The sequence below is a fragment of the Hakea prostrata genome, chromosome 2 (assembly GCF_041222555.1).
Source record: "Hakea prostrata isolate BN-2017 chromosome 2, UWA_Hpros_2, whole genome shotgun sequence".
Taxonomy (NCBI): domain Eukaryota; kingdom Viridiplantae; phylum Streptophyta; class Magnoliopsida; order Proteales; family Proteaceae; genus Hakea; species Hakea prostrata.
Window position 1 is genome coordinate 55,986,218 of NC_142601.1, and position 18,802 is coordinate 56,005,019.

General features: G+C 38.1%; 2 protein-coding genes across 4 annotated transcripts in view; one reads left to right on the forward strand and one right to left on the reverse strand.

The window, feature by feature from the left end:
• Window positions 1-1,792: 1,792 nt before the first annotated feature.
• On the forward strand, window positions 1,793-3,494 carry LOC149025039 (gibberellin 3-beta-dioxygenase 1-like). Its single transcript, XM_089143552.1, has 2 exons — window positions 1,793-2,514; window positions 2,861-3,494. Exons 1-2 carry the CDS (start codon window positions 2,039-2,041, stop codon window positions 3,492-3,494), a joined length of 1,110 nt encoding a protein of 369 aa, XP_088999678.1. The 5' UTR covers window positions 1,793-2,038.
• A 45-nt stretch (window positions 3,495-3,539) lies between these two features.
• Window positions 3,540-18,802, reverse strand: part of LOC149025040 (paramyosin-like protein) — a 33,152-nt gene continuing 17,889 nt past the window's right edge. The window contains exons 9-12 of one of the 3 annotated variants that reach the window (XR_016171692.1): window positions 18,273-18,353; window positions 11,644-11,766; window positions 4,589-4,697; window positions 3,543-4,502 (exon numbers count right to left, since the gene is read on the reverse strand). Coding sequence is in view for 1 of the 3 variants with exons in the window: in XM_089145240.1 (XP_089001366.1) it covers window positions 4,650-4,697; window positions 11,644-11,766; window positions 18,273-18,353 (252 nt within the window). In the remaining 2 variants the exon portion in view is untranslated. Of the gene's footprint in view, window positions 4,698-11,643; window positions 11,767-18,272; window positions 18,354-18,802 lie in introns of all 3 variants that reach the window. The other 2 variants (XR_016171691.1, XM_089145240.1) reach the window with 2 other exon arrangements.

Genomic DNA, 18,802 nt, shown 5'->3' on the forward strand with positions numbered 1-18,802 from the left:
TCGATCTGCTCTTCCCTTGTCTGGCTCTCCAAATTGCTTTCACTACATTCATCTTTTTCTACCGTCTTAGGAAGTAAATTTGTGGTGGGAGAATATAAGATGACTAAGAAATTACTTTGTATAGAAGGGCCCGGCCAAGCATTATTTGTATCAGGATCAGAAGATGAGTCTGACGAATTTCATGAGAGCATTGGTGTACAGATTATCGTTCTTGGCTGCATTAGGCATGAGGTCCACATGCATTCCATCAACGGCTAGCAAACCAAGATATCTGTACCAAAAACCGACAAAAGCCTTTATGTTCTGACGCTAGAATCCATATTCCAAATCAATCTGATTAAATAAATTACGATGTTTAATTAGTTTGATAATGAGTATTTATCTGTGTTTACCTAGGAAGATGCCATTGGTGGAAACCATAGAAGCTAGGAACCGGCATGTATTGAAATATTGCCACATGAGTAGCATTAGATCCAGCAAGGAGATTGGCTCCTTCTCTGTATATTTTTATATATAAAACTGAGCTGGATGCATGCATATATGTGCACCATAAGAATGGCAGATTTAACTATCTGGGGTCATTGGGTTGATCATGGTTATATATAAGCTATCTTATTTGTTAAACCATATGTCAAAGGTGGGTAATTAAGGTGTTAATCAAGGCCTGTTAAGAGATTAGGGTTCTTCTGAACCAGACAATATACTTCCAAGAGAGAGAGAAGTTACTCTATGTGATCCTTACAACTAGATGATTGTATGAAGTGAAATTGGTCCTAAACTAAGGCAAGAGATGAAAAAGCTGGGGACCCAGCTCCTAACTTCCATAGAAGAAGATAAGATAAAACAAAAATCATTGTACCGGAACCAGCATCAAATCTGATCCTAGTTGTGAAGCCATTAAAATAATGAACAGTAATCGGATCAGACACCCTTCTTCCACATGATTAAATAATAGAAAAAAGCAACACGATCAGTGTTGCTTCAGTTCACCTAAGCTTTATTCTGCAACTGCATGCGCAGAAAAATACAGTTGTGCTGAAACAGACAACATGACTAATAGGTGATGCTCAAAAGGTTTGAAGGCCCACTATGGATAAACTATTTCTTCATGACAAAAAAAAAATAAAATAAAATTTGACTGCTAGTATGAAAATTGTCAAGTTTTTTATTTTCTTCTTACTGAATTCATTTTGGGTGAGAAACACGACTCATACAACTTTTCCTATTTTTTCAAACTTCCTTTTCTTTTTCTTCTGAATTTCACTCAAATTGACATGAGAGTAGGGAGGGAGCTTCACCTTAGAAGGAGAACACAAAAACCTTAAGAGGGAATGCAATATAGGGAAGAAGACTTCCATGGCATCATCATGTATAGGTTCTAATAGATTCTAGATGTGGCTCCACCAATTCCAAAATGGTAATACAGTCACTGTCTCAAGTGAAGGAGGGGGATCTTGTCTTCTTGTGAGGAAGAGGAAGAGGAGTTGGGGAGAGGGGCCTGTGTACCAAATGGGACATTGATGTAGATGTTCTTTTCAACTTGAGGACAAAACATGGGCACATGGTGAGGAGAAACCCTTCACGGAAGAAGCTGTATGTGTTTTGAAGAACAACTTGGGAGATGCCCTTGTTACTCATCTACTTTGTCTCTAGTGAACACAAGATGGTCCTTTCTTTCTTTCTTATGTTAGTTCTTCCTTTGTCCTAAAAGAAACCACTCCCTCCATATCTTGTCTCCTTCTATATATCAACACTCATCCCCAGCACCACTCACCAACGCCGGCCATTCTAAACACCTTGTCTCCATCTTCTCCAATCCTATCTCTATATATATTCACATACTCCACTCACAGCTCCTCATCTGTATCTTCCTTTTTTCCTACTAAGGTGTAACTGCTGCTGCTACTGCTGCTACTACTACTAGCTACAAGTACTTTAAATTCACAGAACAAATTCCTTTAATTCACCTTCAACCATCCCTCTTTTCTTTCTTTAATTTCTAGCCCTCCCTTTAATAGAAATCTCCTACTGATACACTATGCCTTCTAGACTTGCAGAGGTATACCAAACTCACCCAACCCATCTCCAACACAATCACCTAGATTTCGAATCAGTAAATGAAGTACCCGAATCACATGCCTGGCCACCACTTGATGACTACCCATCCAGGAATTCATATGGTGTTGAATCAGTTCCAGTTATTGATCTCTCAGATCCTAAAGCTGAGAGGCTTGTGGGTCATGCATGCAAGACGTGGGGGGTGTTCCAAGTCACTAACCATGGCATACCCATGCGCCTTCTCAAGGCTGTTGAGTCTGAAAGTCGAAGCCTTTTCTCCCTCCCTACCCAACAGAAGCTTAAGGCTGCTCGGTTACCAGATGGGATCTCTGGTTATGGCATAGCTCGAATCTCTTCCTTCTTCCCCAAGCTCATGTGGTCAGAAGGCTTCACCATCGTTGGATCTCCTGCTGAACATGCCCGCCAGCTTTGGCCCCATCACTTCAACCATTTCTGGTAATTGATCGGAGCCACTCTCAATATGTGCATTCCTACATGCATGCAGGTTTATTTATGTGTTTTTATCTTCATTATGGTGTTAACTGTTTTAGTACTTTGATGACTAACGGAAAGAGCCAATACTATACACCATGAAGACAAGTAGAACAAACTGCAATTAAGCCAAACCATTTCTTTATTGACCTCACGCAATAGGCAAAGGATGATAATGGAGTTCGTGGCCCACCAAGAATATATTGATATCTAGCAATGGGTAGAATGAAAAGAGAAAATCCATATCTAGCTAGCTTCAGCTTTCTTTCATCATTTTGTTTTCCCTTTGTATTGATGTTTTCTTTTGCAGTGATGTTATGGAAGAATACGAGAAGGAGATGAAGCAGCTCGCAGTAAGGCTACTATGGCTGGTGCTGGGGTCTTTGGGCATAAACAAAGAAGACATCAAATGGGCAGGTCCAACAGGTGACTTTGGTGATGCCGGAGCTGTGTTACAACTGAATTCATATCCAACATGCCCCGAACCGAATCGAGCCATGGGTCTGGCTGCACACACAGATTCAACCCTCCTTACAGTCCTATACCAGAACGGCACAAGCGGATTGCAGGTTCTAAGAGATGGGGCCGGCTGGGTGACAGTACCTCCTCTCAAAGGTGCACTTGTAATCAACATGGGAGACCTTCTTCACATCCTCTCTAATGGCCGGTACCCAAGTGTTCTTCATCAGGCGATCGTCAACCCCACCCATCACCGGCTCTCCATTGCTTACCTCTTCGGACCTCCAACCAACGTTCAAATCTCACCTCTCACTCAACTCATCGACCCAAGTCATCCCCCACTCTATCGTCCTGTGACATGGAGCGAATACCTGGGCGCCAAGGCACAGCATTTCAACAAGGCTCTGTCATCAGTTAGACTTTGCTCACCTCTAAATGGATTTGTAGACATGAACAATAACAATAGTGTAAAAGTTCGCTATTAATGACAATTAGCTTTGCCTTAATCGTCGTCTAATCCAGTGTTTGCAATGATTTCATTGATCTAATCTGACTTCTCATGGGTACGAGGACACTGTCAGGAGAGTACTCTTCCTCCTTTGGACTATTGTGGGTGTCTAACAGAAAATGGTGCATTCCCCCATAGACAAGCCCAAGATCGGTTAGTATCAAATCATGTAAAAACGATCAAACAAACTGACTCTGATGTTTCCTGTCTGTGTGTACAATAGAAATGGTGGGCCGCAGATTTGAATATTTGAATACAAGAGACATGCGATCGAACAGCTTTATAGCCCGGATATGAAGGAAACCCCCAGATTTCAATGAATAAGACAAACATGAAATGAAATGGTAAAAGATGATAGATAAAGCTCCACATCGACAACAACAATGTAAATCGTGGAAGAAGGAAAACCTCAAGAATTTCAAATAAAATGATAATTAGGTTAGAAAAACAAGACAGCGTGCCAAAAGGTCCCCTGTTTTGTCATGGTGGCAGGAATTGTTCTTGAAATTCAAAGAGGAGATTTTGGCCTTACAGAAACATACAATGCTCGAGTCCCTCTGATACTTTGGCACAGCACTCTGCTGTGCCCACGTGCTTATTGACAATGGTTGTCCAGCCTAAAAAGTCCTGGCTCTTATTGGAACACAAAACAGCAGTTTCTTACACATCTCTGGTTTGTTCATACATAGCTTTACTAGTCTTTGAAACTTAGCTACCATGATGAAATTTAATAACTAAGGTTCTCCACTTTCCATGTCACTGATCCAAGAAGGTCTGCCTCCAAGAGGAGAACAAAAGCACAATCACAAAGAAAAAAGAAAATTCACGAAGAGTGATTCCATATCCAAAACACACAAATTAAAATTTTCAAACATGCATTTATATCTATAAATAGATATGAGATACATATAACAGTATTCACTGTGTCATAGCTTGATCAACTCCTACGTGTTGTATGCAGGCCAGGATAGGTAACTGTCACCTACTGCTGCAAATGGACGAGAGCCTCCTTGAATTCCAGATGAGAGTGTACGTATGAGCCAAACAATGAAATGGTAAACTATTAATTACCAATTTATGTTGGTAGCAGAGTGGATACTTGAATATCTCAAATTTCATAGTAGAAGTACTTTCAATTGGATATCTGGTTCCGAAGCTTCTCGTTCTTTGCACATTCTTCCTGAAAATAGTAATAAGAAGTGATTAGGGGAATGGAATATTATAGAATGCAAAGGAAGAAATAGCATGAATAAGAATAATTAGAAACCACTAGTGCATATTAACCACACTTAAGGAGCAAAGCCCTGTAATTCGGTAAATCATAACTCACTACTGAGTTCCAGTGCTGAAACTGTCATCAGTATCCCAATCATCTTCCAGCTGAGGTCAGAGGCATCATATAATTAAACAGGGATTGTGTTTGTTCAGATTCTAGTCCCAAGAACTCCCAATTCACTAATCTGACTCTCGGAATTGTAATGATGTTTAGATATAGTGAGTTCCAGTGCTGAAACTGTCATCAGTATCCCAATCATCTTCCAGCTCAGGTCAAAGGCATCAACCCCATATAATTAATCTAGGATTGTGTTTGTTCAGATTATAGTCCCAAGAACTCCCAATTCAGGTTCTACAACTCAATTCTAAGGATTCTACAATTGCATGCACATGCAACATGTTCACTAATCTTACTCTTGGAATTGTAATGATGTTTGGATATATGTAGAAACCAATACCTTTCTGAGATAATGTCATATTTGGTTTCCAAGCTAATAAACAATGGGGGAAATTACAGAACCCTAATTTTCTTCTTCACTATCGAGTTACAAAGCTCGTAGTACATACAAATGTTCAAAGAATAGAAAGGCATAAGTTAATCAAAAACATTTCCAAAAGAAAGGTATTCCATCAAAATCGTGGATCTGAAAGTATCCACCTGAGAAAAGGAAACTACTATTACATAGAACCGAATTGGCTTTCCGCCAAGAAGTTTCATCACACATGTTATTTAGAAAACTCATGGAAAGATTCAGAGATTGCAGAAAAGATTGCCCTTATGGTCTTTACAAACCTACAAAAAACTTTATCAAGTCCCCCTGAAGAGTAAATTACAGAAGAACAAGCAAAGTTTCAACTAAATATGTGGAGATATGTATGTGATGTTTGACAAGGGTAAGAACTACACATGGTCAAGGTTAGTGAATTCCAATTACAGTTGGTTGTATCGATGATCAACTTTAAGCCCTTATTTTTTGAGCTTGTCATGGATGACTTAACCAGAGACATTCAAGATGAGATTGCCTGGTAAATGCTTTTTCTTGATGATATTGTTTTGGTGAACTAGCAAAGGTAAAAATTAATGCTAAGTGGACTTATGGAGATCAACCCTGGATATTATTTTTTTTTTTTTCATGAGATAAGTAGAACAAAGATAGAGTGTATGGGCTCTAACTTTAGTTCCATAAGGGCTGATAGTGAGGTGATGAAAATTGATGATAGGGAGATCCAGAAAGCAATCCTTACAGGTATCCAGGCTCCATGTTAAATAAAGTTGTTAACTGGATGACGTTTCAGGATTACAATAGGATGGATGGAAGATGCATGTCTAGAGTGTTGTGTGTACAACGTACTCCTTAAAAGGAAAATTTTACAGGACAGTAAAGCCATCAGCTATGGTATACGGTCAAAACATTTGGGAGTTAGGAAACATCCTATAAAACCAACGCAGCAGCATTCAGGATGTCGAGATGAATGGTGACAAAACAAAGAAGGATACATTAAGTAATGATCATCTCAGAGCTGATCTAGGAGTAGCTCTAATAAACAATAAACCATGAGAAAGTTGTTTTAACTGGCATGGCCATGTTAAATGTTGACCTTTGGATACTCCAGTACATAGGAGTGACTTGATTCAGACTGGACGAACTAAAAGAGTCAGAGCTGACCTTGGGAGTAGTGACGAGGAAAGGTGTGCACAGCTTAGGCCTTGTATCAAGGATTCAAGTATGACCTTGAAAACATTTGATTGGAAAGCAAGGATCCATGTAGTGACCCCAGTTAGCTGGAAAAGGCAGATTAAAACTAAAAATGATGCCAGAGAACCATTCTAACCCCTTTTCCCTGAGAGACAGATCAAGAATCATTCCAACCCTTTCTCCTGAGAGGCAGATCAAGTGGCCTGCAACTCCTTAGGATTCATTGGTACATTAGAACATTAGGGTTAGAGAAACCAACACTAGATTCTGGATCTACATACAAATCCAGGGTTTGTTCTATTCAAGAACATTGGATTCCACAGAAACAGTCAGAGAAAAAGAATCACTATGAGAGAGAAGAGTTCAGAAGTACCATCAATGATTTTCACGGAGAAGATGGAGATGACATCCATTTCACACCAAGCCCCAATGCTGTGGGTTCCAAAGGTTGTAATTCTTTTGCTGGTTAAATGACCAAACAAACCCTTAATAGCTCACACCTAAAGAGCTTAGCATTAATTGGATCCTGAGATGACCTGCAGATAATTCGAGAGCTCACCAGGACTCCAATTCCAGATTCTGAGTCATTCTATGATTCACCATTTAGAGTATCTCAAATGAATAGCTTCTCAAACATGATTCTAATATGGACCTGGAAATTGAGAAGTACAATCCAAGCCAAACATAACTTTTCGGTAGAAAACAAAACAAAAGTCAGGTGTTGTTTATGATTATTGTCACGTCAATCGAACTCTACTTTTCAAACTTTGACAAGCATTAACCTGTAAAATCAGGACACAATCATTCTGTAAAATGTTGCATCTAGTGTCATGATTGATCACAATCTGTGTCTGAACCAGTCTCAGGACATAGTTGGGCTTCTTGATTAAAGTCAATCCTGTGCAGGGAAACCATCAAACTCAGTTCCATTTTTCACTTCGTAAAATCAGTTTCAAGCCAATGTGAAACCATATTTTTAAATGTAAAACCATAGGCAAAAGATCAACTTTAAGCCTATATCTATTTGCACTCATAAATTATAATTGATGAATTAACCAAAGACATTTAAGACGAGGTTCCTTGGTGTATGCTTTTTGCTGATGATATTGTGTTAATAGATAAGACTCAAGTAGGGATTTCTACAAAGTTAGAATCATGGAGGGCAACTTTGAAATCAAGAGACTTTAAACTAGGTAGAATGAAAACAGAATATCTAGTTTGTAACTTTACCTTGGTTCAATCATAAATAAAAAAAAGGTATTTAGAGGATGATGTTTCCCAAAGAATCAAAATAGGGTGGATGAAGTGGAGAGGTGCATCTGGGGTCTGGTGTAATTGACGTATTCCACTAAATCTTTAAGGCAAATTCTATAAGACTGTCGTTCAACCAACTATGATATACAGTGCAGAGTGTTGGGCACTTAGGCTATTAGAAAGAATCATGTAGATAAACTATTGGGCTATTAAAAAGAATCATGTAGATAAACTTAGTGTAGCAGAAATGAGGATGCTAAAATGGATGAGTGGCAAAACTAGGAAGGATAAGATAAGGAATGATCATATTAGAGTTGATCTGGGAGTTGCTCCCATCAGTTATAAGCTGAGAAAGTCATTTGAGGTGGCACGACCACGTTCAACAAAAGCCTTTAAATGCCTTTATATGGAGAAGTGATACAATCCAAATTGAAGCAACTAGGAGAGCTAGGGGCAAACCTAAGATAACTTTAAGAGAAGCGATGAGAAAGGATATGCATAAGTTAGACCTTGTATCTAGCATGGCCTCAAATAGAACTGATTGGAGGGCAAGAATCCATGTAGCCAACTCCATTAGGGGGAGGACCAGAGGATGAAAAAGAAAAATGATGAAAGCCAATCTCACAAACTTTTTAAAGAACTTTTTAATATGGTTGTTTTTCAAACTTTTGTTTCTCTTCAGAGAGAATTCCAGGAAGTTTATTCACACAAAAAAAATCCAGGAATTTTCATGCCTGCGTAATTTCTTTCGTTTTTATGATTATTACTGTAAAACATTTAACAATGGAACAACTCCAACAAGGATCTTTTGTTTATTAATATTTGCTATACGTGTAAGGATTCTTGGTTAAAATTGAATTCTTAATCTCAATCAAGCTCACATATGCTTCTATATCATGTGCAACCCAAATAGCTACATAGAAAAGTTTATCTTTTGGAGGTTTTTTCTTTCCAAACAGCGTGTAAGCTGTATGTCAATCCCAACCCCCATCCCCCAACTCCAAAAACTAAAATCAATCAGTAGTTCAATAATTATTTAAAAATTTTACCCAAAAAATACTTTTTAAAATAAAAGTTATATTGCCTCAAAATTTCTGCAGTCAGGTGGTTTGCAAACTTTCAAATTGCTAAGATAGCATTGATGCCCTGGTGATGAAAGTGGTGTTATGTTAATGCTATGAGTTACTTCAAACATGGAAAGCCCACATATTGTCACTTGGAAGGTCTCATCAACCAAATTATAAGAAGAATACCATGTCCAAGTAAAAAAACAAAATACCTTTTCATTTTTCTTTGGGTATTTGACAAGATCTTCAAAGGTTTCTACAGAAAACCTATCCTGCTCCCAAATTTAATATTTCAAAGAAATAAGTGATGTGACCCAATTCTAGGGTATAGGGTTTCTTGGAATGATTCCTGAAATTTAGGGTTAGCTGAGGATCCTTCTTGTTGAACTAGCAGTTGGAAACCCAGACTTATGGTTTAAAGGTTTGACAATAAAGTAGAATGGGATGGATAAAATTGTCAAACATAGGTTAGATTGATATAGATTATAGACATAGGAAAGAAGAAAAACTTTGGGATCCAAAATGGGTAGGGTTTTCAATAAGATTTGGTTTGACAAAACTAAATGGATTGGTATGAGAAGGGTTAGGGTTTTAACATATCCTTATGGGATGATCTTGAGATACACAAAATCACCCTAGGGTTGAAAGAAAATAGAGCGGATCGATCTAGGGAAGGTGTAAGGTAACTATGGGCTTGATCACTGATAGAAGGAAGGGTTCTTGGTAAGTTCTTGGGCTTCCTTTTCTTTCTTTTTTCTTTCTCCCTCCTCTTTTCTTTGTTCTTCATATTCTTTTTTTCCCCTGGTTTTTCATATCTTCTGCAAGACAAAAAAGGGGAAAAGAGAGGGAGCTGAGAGAAAAAATAAGGGGGAAGGGGGTGCCACAAGGTGTAGGGGAGGGTGAGGGTGTTGCCTAGGGGTTCACAGGGGTGGGGGAAGGCTTTAGGGAGGATCACAGGGGGGGGGGGGGGGAGGGTTCTTGATGAGAAAGAAGAGAGGGGAAGGGGCTGTACACATTGGATTAGGGCTTGAATGCTGCTGGAGTTCTTGAACTGCTGTAGAAGACGCAAGAACCTGAAGAAGACGATAGCAAGATACCTGCCGTGGCCCTCCAAGAAGACCACAAATCAATTCCCTCAAAATTCTGATTTCTTTATTCAATTCAACCTGTCTTTTTACAGTGGACTAGAGTGGGCTATATATAGCCTTACAATTGGACGGAGAAGACTGGACTCAAATAAGGAAACCTAAGTAGACTAAACAAAATAAAATTATAACCACAAATAAGAGAACCTCGTCTAAAAATAATCTTTATCTTTAAATAGATTCTATTTGGGATGCCGCTCTAACTAGAACTCAAATTACTAACTCATTTAAAGAAGTAAGATCAGTTTTGGTTTCACAAAAACAAAATAAAAATTACTAGACGAAAATAACCATGAAAAGAGGTAGGCAAATGACTAATATGCCCTTTGTAGGGTTCGGCCAACCTAGTAGTTGCGCCAGGTAAGCTTGGGCTTTGGGCCCTAGTTAGGGTTTTGGCTAGGGGAAGGATTCCAGCCTACATCAATACGCAACTTCCAAACTTCTTTTAACAAACTTTCAATCATGGTTATCAAAGCGTCCGCCTAGGCGGCAAAGCGGTTTTTTAACCGCTTAAATTGTTGTTGCTTAACTAACGAGCAGATTTCTTGCCGCTTTTTTGCTTAAACACTACCGCTTTGCCGCCTTTTACGCCATACTATCGCCTAGATGCTAAAGTAACCACTTTTTTTTACATTTTGTAATTTTTGCATATTATTTTTTCTTTTTTTTTTAATCATAATTTATTCTACAATGCCATATATAAATTTAAATATGTGAGCCATTTCGGAATTGAGGCCCAATTTGAAAATGAACTCCAAGGCCCAAAGTGTCTGTCGGCAATAGAATGTGAAGCATGAGCCATATTCAACATTGATAATCAATGAATCATTAAATAAACAATGACTTGGAAATCGGAATAATGACTCTATTAATTTATCATGTCGGCACTGTTTGGTTAAAAAAAGGAAAAAATGGATACATCAATTCTAATTACTGATCTATGCACAAGAGTACAAGACACTTATCTGGTGTCACACTATCATAGAGGTAAGTAAGAATGTAAATTACTACTTTGATTTTCATTTTTCACATTGATTACTGATATAGTACATACTACATAATTATTGTGATGAATTTTATGATGCTTGATGAGATGAAGTTATGTTTTTATTCTTTTTTTGGATAATTTTTCATAATTTTGATTCTTGAATGCTTTTTTATTTTTATTTTTATGAATGTGATTGTTGAATGTTTGTTTAGTACTTTAGTTTATTATAAAAAGTATTTGTATTAAAAAGTAGTTATATTAAAAATATTGACCAAATCGCTTTGGTCGCTTTATTGCCGCCTAAGCGGCGCTTAATCACCTAATCGCTAGGACGAAACCCCAATCGCTTTGGTCGCTTTGCCGCTTTAATAACCATGCTTTCAATTGAAAAAATAAATGTATAATACCAAACGTGTATTAAAAATATTGCACATAACACAAGAACCTAAATCATATAATAGTTAGGAAATAATAGTTAGGAAAAGGGCTTAAAGACCTTTAAGACCATTGGACTTCCTAAGAGTATAGAAGTCTCCCAAAAAATTTGAAATCCAGAACAAAGCGCATCTTTGCCCCATCACCCCAAACCAATAAGATTCCCAAAAAAGAAAAAAAAGAAGCATCTTAATGAATCCTTCTTCTTTGGGTTGCTTTGGGGTAACAAAACTCATTCATTACTTCATGATATGATGGTACTCACCTGGAAAGTTTTGAGAAGGGAAGCACAGCGCCTTTGTTCTGCTATTGCTCCAAAATGCTTCTCCTTGATGCCATCACAAATTTTCTGCTCTGCGCTAAACCCAAGTTGCACTTTTTCTAGCTTCTGTAAAAGATATGCAGTAGTAAGTGCATTACCATATGAGATCATAGAATCATGGAGAATATAATTAAGGGAAGAACCATCAGGATACAACAAATAAGTGTAGTAACATGCTGGAAGCCTGGAAATCCAATACATCAAATTCAGGACAACATTTAACATTGCCAAAGAGTTCAGAAAAGATACCAATTCTAAGTTCTTTTGTGATTTCATCACATGAACCTATATTGGGATCAACTTGTGTGATATTTCCAACTCAAAACAACTTGCCTAAACGAAATGAGGGCCAAGATGAAAAAGTCTATATTTCCAAGATTTCATCACGGCAGTCCTTACCCTTATGTCCAGCTAGACAGAGGATTATATGGGTTCAATAAAATGGTAGGCCTGCAGAGCTGAGACAATGGAGCCACCATGGCACAACAGCTATTATTCAGTTATTAATAGGTGTGATGTGTATTGAAATTTGTAATTCATTCATATACTCTTTTGTTATATCGGATTATATGGGCTCAATAAAATGGTAGGCCTGCGGAGCTGAGACAATGGAGCCACCATGGCACAACAGCTATTATTCAGTTATTAATAGGTGTGATGTGTATTGAAATTTGTAATTCATTCATATACTGTTTTGTTATATCGGATTATATGGGTTCAATAAAATGGTAGGCTTGCGGAGCTGAGACAATGGAGCCACCATGGACAACAGCTATTATTCGGTTATTAATAGGTGTGATGTGTATTGAAATTTGTAATTCATTCATATACTGTTTTGTTATATACTTATATAGTTATATTGTTTCAACCGTGTACTAGTGACTACTGATTTTCTATACTTGTACTTGACTATTTGTATATTGAATTTTTAGTTGTTATCTTTTTTGTTGCATTTTAATGAAGATCTTAGTGTTCTCTTGCATCATATCCATATTTACATCGGTTAAAATGCACGTTCTAGACTTCAAGTTTCGCAAGCATATAGATGACCGTGTGCTGATCAAGAACACCACTTTGGGTTAGGTTTTAGGCGAAAATAACACTCCTAGTGTGTTTATTGGCCTCAAATTAGGTTGGACATTGAAAACCAAGCCAGAATGACCCCAAAAACCCACCGACATGGAGAGTTGAAATTAAAAGAATAAATATTTCAAAATTTCAGTGAGAATTTTGGTCATCTCAGTAGGTACCGAGATGAACGAAATTTGCACCTTGCTTAAAACCATGAACCGCTTCTTTCAAAATTGTACACATTGCAAGCTATAAGAAGAGATGAAGACTTGTTGCCAGAAAATAGATAACAACTCCCAAATGGAGAGGAATCGATGAGCTCATACTTGCGCAAGAATAACGGGAGGTTCTATGTTGAATTGGTCCATCATGATTATTCTCAACTATATTAGAATGTTACATTACCCTCTCTTAAAATCAGGATACATTTGCAACCCCTCAACCCCCCCCCCCCTAAAAAAAAAAGAAGAAGAAGAATGGCAACCTTATGCCCTAGCGCACTCTTTTTTTCAAAAATATGTTTCATCAGCAGCAGCAAAGTATGGTTGAGGTCTGGATACACTTCACTAAAGAAATTTTGAATGTCTAAGCTATGCTAATTAAAAGAAAACTGACCATCAGTTCGTGATGATACATAAATATACAAATATACTCTCCATTCTACAAAATTGGCCACCTGCCCATTTTTCAAATTCCCAAAATTGTTTTCCACTTTACTTGTATAATAACTTTTAGAGCAAATTAGATGCAGTACCCTAGTTTTGGCCCCAATTACCTGCACCCCAAGAAATTTCTCTTGGTTACAAATAACCCCGTCCATTATTTATTACCCATTTGTTTTTTAACAAAAATTTGAAATGGCCATGTTACCCTTCAAATGTGTAACACGACCATTTTTTTCCTTTTCTAAATCTCTTTTCTTCTCATATTTCCTGGTTGTTCTCGTGCAATAGCAGCAACAAGATGCAAAGGTGGTGCAGTAGCATGAAATTAACTGGTAATATCCCACCAGGACTCTAACCCAATGTTATGTTCTAGGACCTGAGCGCGAAGAATTAAGTGTGAGTATGTTATAATGCATCCGAGTGGACAACTCAGTATCAGGATCCGAGTCCCAGGGGATGGAAGTAGAGGACCCTGAAGAAAGGGTCATGATTGAAGAAGAGAGGAGGTAAGGCCCTTATACAAGGGTATCGGAAGATGGATAGCATACTTTCAGAGGATGCACCTGAACGAGGTCATGAATAGGTAAGCCAACATAAGTAATACACTACTGACTGCGCTCCATCTGGATTCTAGAACAGAATTGGGGTAGGTAATTGATGGAATTGGGTCTGGAGCCCTTCATAAGAAATGATCCCCTTTGGGTCTAGAAAACAATGCAAAAAGAATCAAATCATTTAGTTTAGTGGTGAGGGAGTTATGGGTATAACAGGGTTCAGGTGCCATGAACAACTGCTGTCAGGAAAGGGGGTGGTCCATTGGCCGGTTGCCAATCAACCGCCTGATGACCCAGCTGATTGGAATAAATGCATAAAAAACACCCTAGAATGACCTATATGCCCCTAGACACTACCCTATAGCCCTAGCTTAAACCCCTGATTTATTTTTAGAAACATTTGGGGTTTGAAGAGAGGAAAGGGAGAGACTAGAGCCAAGGGGGCTGGAATCTAGTGACTGGAGCTCCAGGGCTGCTGGAACCCTGAAATAAACCATCAAATCAGGTAAACCTTACTTTCCTCTACAGCCATGTAGGACTTTTGTCATGTTAGAGGTAGAATGTTTAGAAAGCATGATGAGCCCCAAATTGCTGATAAGAGCAGCATTGAATCCAAGACCAAGTTTAGAGTCTTAAAAACAACGATTAGAGAATGATCTTGCATACTAATGGTTTTATACTCAATCAATAGACTAATTAAGCTTAAGAACTACTGGAATGATGTATTAAATTAGGGAGGGAGAAGCTCAGTGAAGCTTGGGGATCAAAACCCCAAATTCTGAATTCAGTTTTGGACAGCAGTGGACATCGGTCAGCCAGCCAATTGACTGGCTGCTGCTGTAGAGCTAATTTGGGGTTACAGAACAGGAAGGAAGGCCTAAACATGTTACATGTGTACTAATGCTTGAATATCACTTTTAGGGGTTGACACTGATTTGGAAGAACAATTCCGGAGGTGTGACACTTTAATCCAAGCAAATCCTAAACTACATTGAGATGAGGGGAACTGGATATTAAATTATAGGATGTTCATTACTTTCTTGTTGGGATGAATTGTATGTGTAATGTAACTGGATGAGCATCGTGAAACTTGCTAGCAGGTCATGCATTCATTGGGATCTCAATCATGGGGTGGAATCGAGAACTATATTATATCCTTGAGCTCATATTTAAATTTCACATTGACTTAAATTTCAGCAGAGGGGATGTTATTTCAGCTTAAGAATATGTTTATGATTTTGAAAGAGGATTCTAAGTCTGTTGGAATATCATGGAAATTGTTGAAATTGAACATAACAACATGACCATATGAATCATGTAGATTACATGGCTAAGAAAGCTCGGAAAATGCTACCAGCCTACCAACAGGGGAATCGGGCATGGGGCAACCTGTAGTGTGGATTTCCCTGTCTGTCATGATTTTGTTTATGTTAAGGTGAAGAAATGGAAAATGGCAGATTAATGAAAGTCGTGAGGCGTTGTAAGCAGTGTTAAATGTGGGTTTCCCAAAGGGCCAAACCTGTGACGGGCCAAAATTTGAGATTGGCATACCATTCATGGCATACCAAGGGGCTTGCCAAAGCAAGGGCTGAATCTTTGAGGGTTAGTGACCTCTAGCTCTAAGCAGTATGACAAGTAGATGACCTATGCATGGCTACCAAAGATCCTTAACACACAGAATCCCTAGACCCATGGTTGTTTTTAATCTCTGATGCTATGAGAACAAAATCGACCCAAAACATGATTGAGGTGAGGAGTGGCGACCTAACCCTTACCCCCGGTGGATGTGATATGAGATGATGACTAGAGGCCAAACCCGAAGGGGCTGGTTCTCATCAAATGTGTGCTTGCTGTAGATAGTCAACTAGCATTTTTTTGTGTATATAACGTGATAGCATATAAGTTGTAACTTGCTCATGCATTTTGAATGTTGTGTTTCGCCTCACAATTTTGGTGGAATTCACCCCATGTATATTCTTCATTTTAGATGATGGAGCAGGTTTTAGAGGTGGCCATTAAGCATGAGGTACTTCCATATGATGGGCCAATGGTAGAACGGCCACTGAGCCGGTGGACGGGGTGTGATGCCTTATGTGCTTGCTATGCCTACTCATAAGGTACACACTTGGATCCATCATACGGGTGTACTTATGGACTATCAAGGAGATGATGAAAACATCCAAGTTGATTTTGTAATTCTGGAGCGATAAAGGTGATGTGAACCCAATCCTAGGGTTAGGGTTTCTAGAATAAAGTCCCTATAATTAAGGATTCACCCAAAATCTTCCAGCAAAGTAATGGGATGATGTAAGAACCAAGGATGATTCTAAGACTATTATCGGATGAAAAGGATCAATCCATATTTATGTGGGAAGCTCTATTATCACAAATCAGATGGGTTGGAAATAATTTAAGGGGAAGGGAAAAATTAGGGTTTTACCCAAAACTCTATGGATGGTTTTAAGATATAAAAAATCACCCTAGGGTTGATGGGAAAGAAGAATGAGATAATTTGGATCACTACAGGTTGAATCTTGGAGATCTTGGAAGAGGAACCTTGAACCTTGGAATCCTTCAAATCCTTTTTTCTTTCATTCCTTTTCTTTCTTTTCCCTTTTTTTTCCCCCCGCTTTTTCCTTTCTGCTGCAAGAGAAAAGAGACAGACAGAGAGAGCCCAAGGAAGAAAGAGAAGGAGGAGAAGTGCCGCTGGGTGTAGAGGAGAGTAGGACTGCTGCTGGAATTGGAAGAAGTTGCTGGAGTTGTTGAAGAAAAGTGCTAGACAGGGTCGCTGATCATTGTAGAAGAAAGCTTTTCTCAAAATCCACCATGGGCCCCTCCTGACAGGAGCCACATCCCACCAAACTCAATATTCTTCCATAATCAGTCTTAACTTTACAATGAAAGAGTCCGCTTATTTATAGCCTACCAAAAGGCCTTAACTCTAAGGGCGATTCCTTTATAGATTAAGATCCCACCACATTAATCACAACCATTGAAATAAAAATTAAAAGATCTAATGGACCTTAATTGATGCATGCTGAAATAAAATTCTAAGTAACTTAAAACTCTAAGTAGCACATGCTAAATTATATTTAATTACTCTATTGACATGTGCTGGACTAAAGACTCAAGGACTCTTAATTAATGTCAAACCGGACTTCCTAAGTGAGTGGAACTCTTCAGAAAATAAAAGCTAAAATACCGAAAATAAAAACCAGCCACTAAATCAGGGCTAAAGTGACCAGATACCCCTCCTAGAGGGCTCGGCCAGCCCTAGAGAGGCCCACTTTAGGGTTCGGCCAAGGGGGTCAACCATGTTCACATCAAGAGGATTTTATGATTAGTTGTAATTGAACTTCACCTTTTATTTTAATACGATGCTACTTGGGTCTGTAATTAACTTTTAAATCTCTTAAGTATTCCATATTGTTATTTCCATTCCTCTAATATTGACTGTGATTTTGTATCATGAGTCGATGTATGGGTTTGGTACTGCATCAGTGATCCATGAAGGGAGTCCGATAACCGTGAACACTAAAATTACGAGCTATGATCCAATCCACCAAGGGTGGGGTGTGACATAACCCTTTTGGTGTGAAAATGAGTTGAGCAAAATAGAAGAAGGAAGAGAAAAGAAGAGAAAAGAAGAGAAATAATAGACAAATGTTCATACTACACCTTTAAAAGGGGATATGGCCTTTTTGAATTCCGTTTACAAACTATGGGGTATAAGTTAATGGCCTGGGGTTATTTGTAAATCCATAGCATTTTATAAGGGTGCACATAATTAGGTCAATTTCTTGGGGACAACGTAATTGAGCCTAAAACCAGGGGTTTACATATAATTTGCTCCTTACTTTAATCAACTTCACCATTATATCCTGAGCATTGATTATAGAATTCACTTTTAGACAAATCTACTAGAGAGAGTTGAAAATCAGTCAAGAGTATAATTGAAAAGAGCATTGATTATACTTTACTGTTCCACCTTAAACTGTTAAAATTTGGATACCAGAAGGGTATTCTGCTATGTATGTCTTGCTTGTATTCATTAATTTGGGTATGCCCCCTGTTATAGATACGACTACTTCATGGACATTTTTCTTCTCTTGATTAGATACAGCTGCAAAACTTCTCAACTTCATAAAGGTGCCAAATTACTTCAGTTGGGTAGTTGCTTTTCTTGACTATAATATGCACCATTTTCCTTCACAATTCCACACAAGCAGCCAAACTGGGATATCTAGCTGAACCTTATACATAGAAGGAGATGGATCAATACCTGTTTTGTACCCTTCAGAATTCCCTCCAAAGATTCAATAAGCTTCATGCGACCAGCTGCACTGGTTATAGCATGTTGAAACTAGACAATCACAACTCAATTGAATCAGGAAAAAATGAGAATATGGACCCAACATACAATCAAAAGTACTGGATCCAATAAAAATTTCACTTTACAACAAATCACACTTTTAAGTGAATAAGAAACATGATAAATAGTTCTAGACAAATTAAAAAGTCAATTTTGTCAAGCCATGATGTAAAATTTTGTTTACCTCAAGAACAGTAAAAAATCCAATCAACTTATAAAATTAATAAAGGTTTCTACGATGATGCTTCTATGTACTATACAAGGCCTTAGTTTCTAATGTTAGAAATGAAATGAGGATTCCTGATCAATTAATAAAGGTTTCTACAATGATGCTACATACTATACAAGGCCTTAGTTTCTAATGTTAGAAATGAAATGAGGATTCCTGATCTCTACTAACTATATTTGGCTTACACTCCAGGATCCATGCAAGTCTAAAT

What these genes read in the sequence shown, in the direction of transcription:
- LOC149025039 (XM_089143552.1), top strand. Translation starts at nt 2,039, where the DNA reads ATGCCTTCTAGACTTGCAGAGGTATACCAAACTCACCCAACCCATCTC. An exon ending in CATCACTTCAACCATTTCTG is followed by an intron (nt 2,515 to 2,860) that starts GTAATTGATCGG and finishes TTTCTTTTGCAG; the next exon opens with TGATGTTATGGAAGAATACG.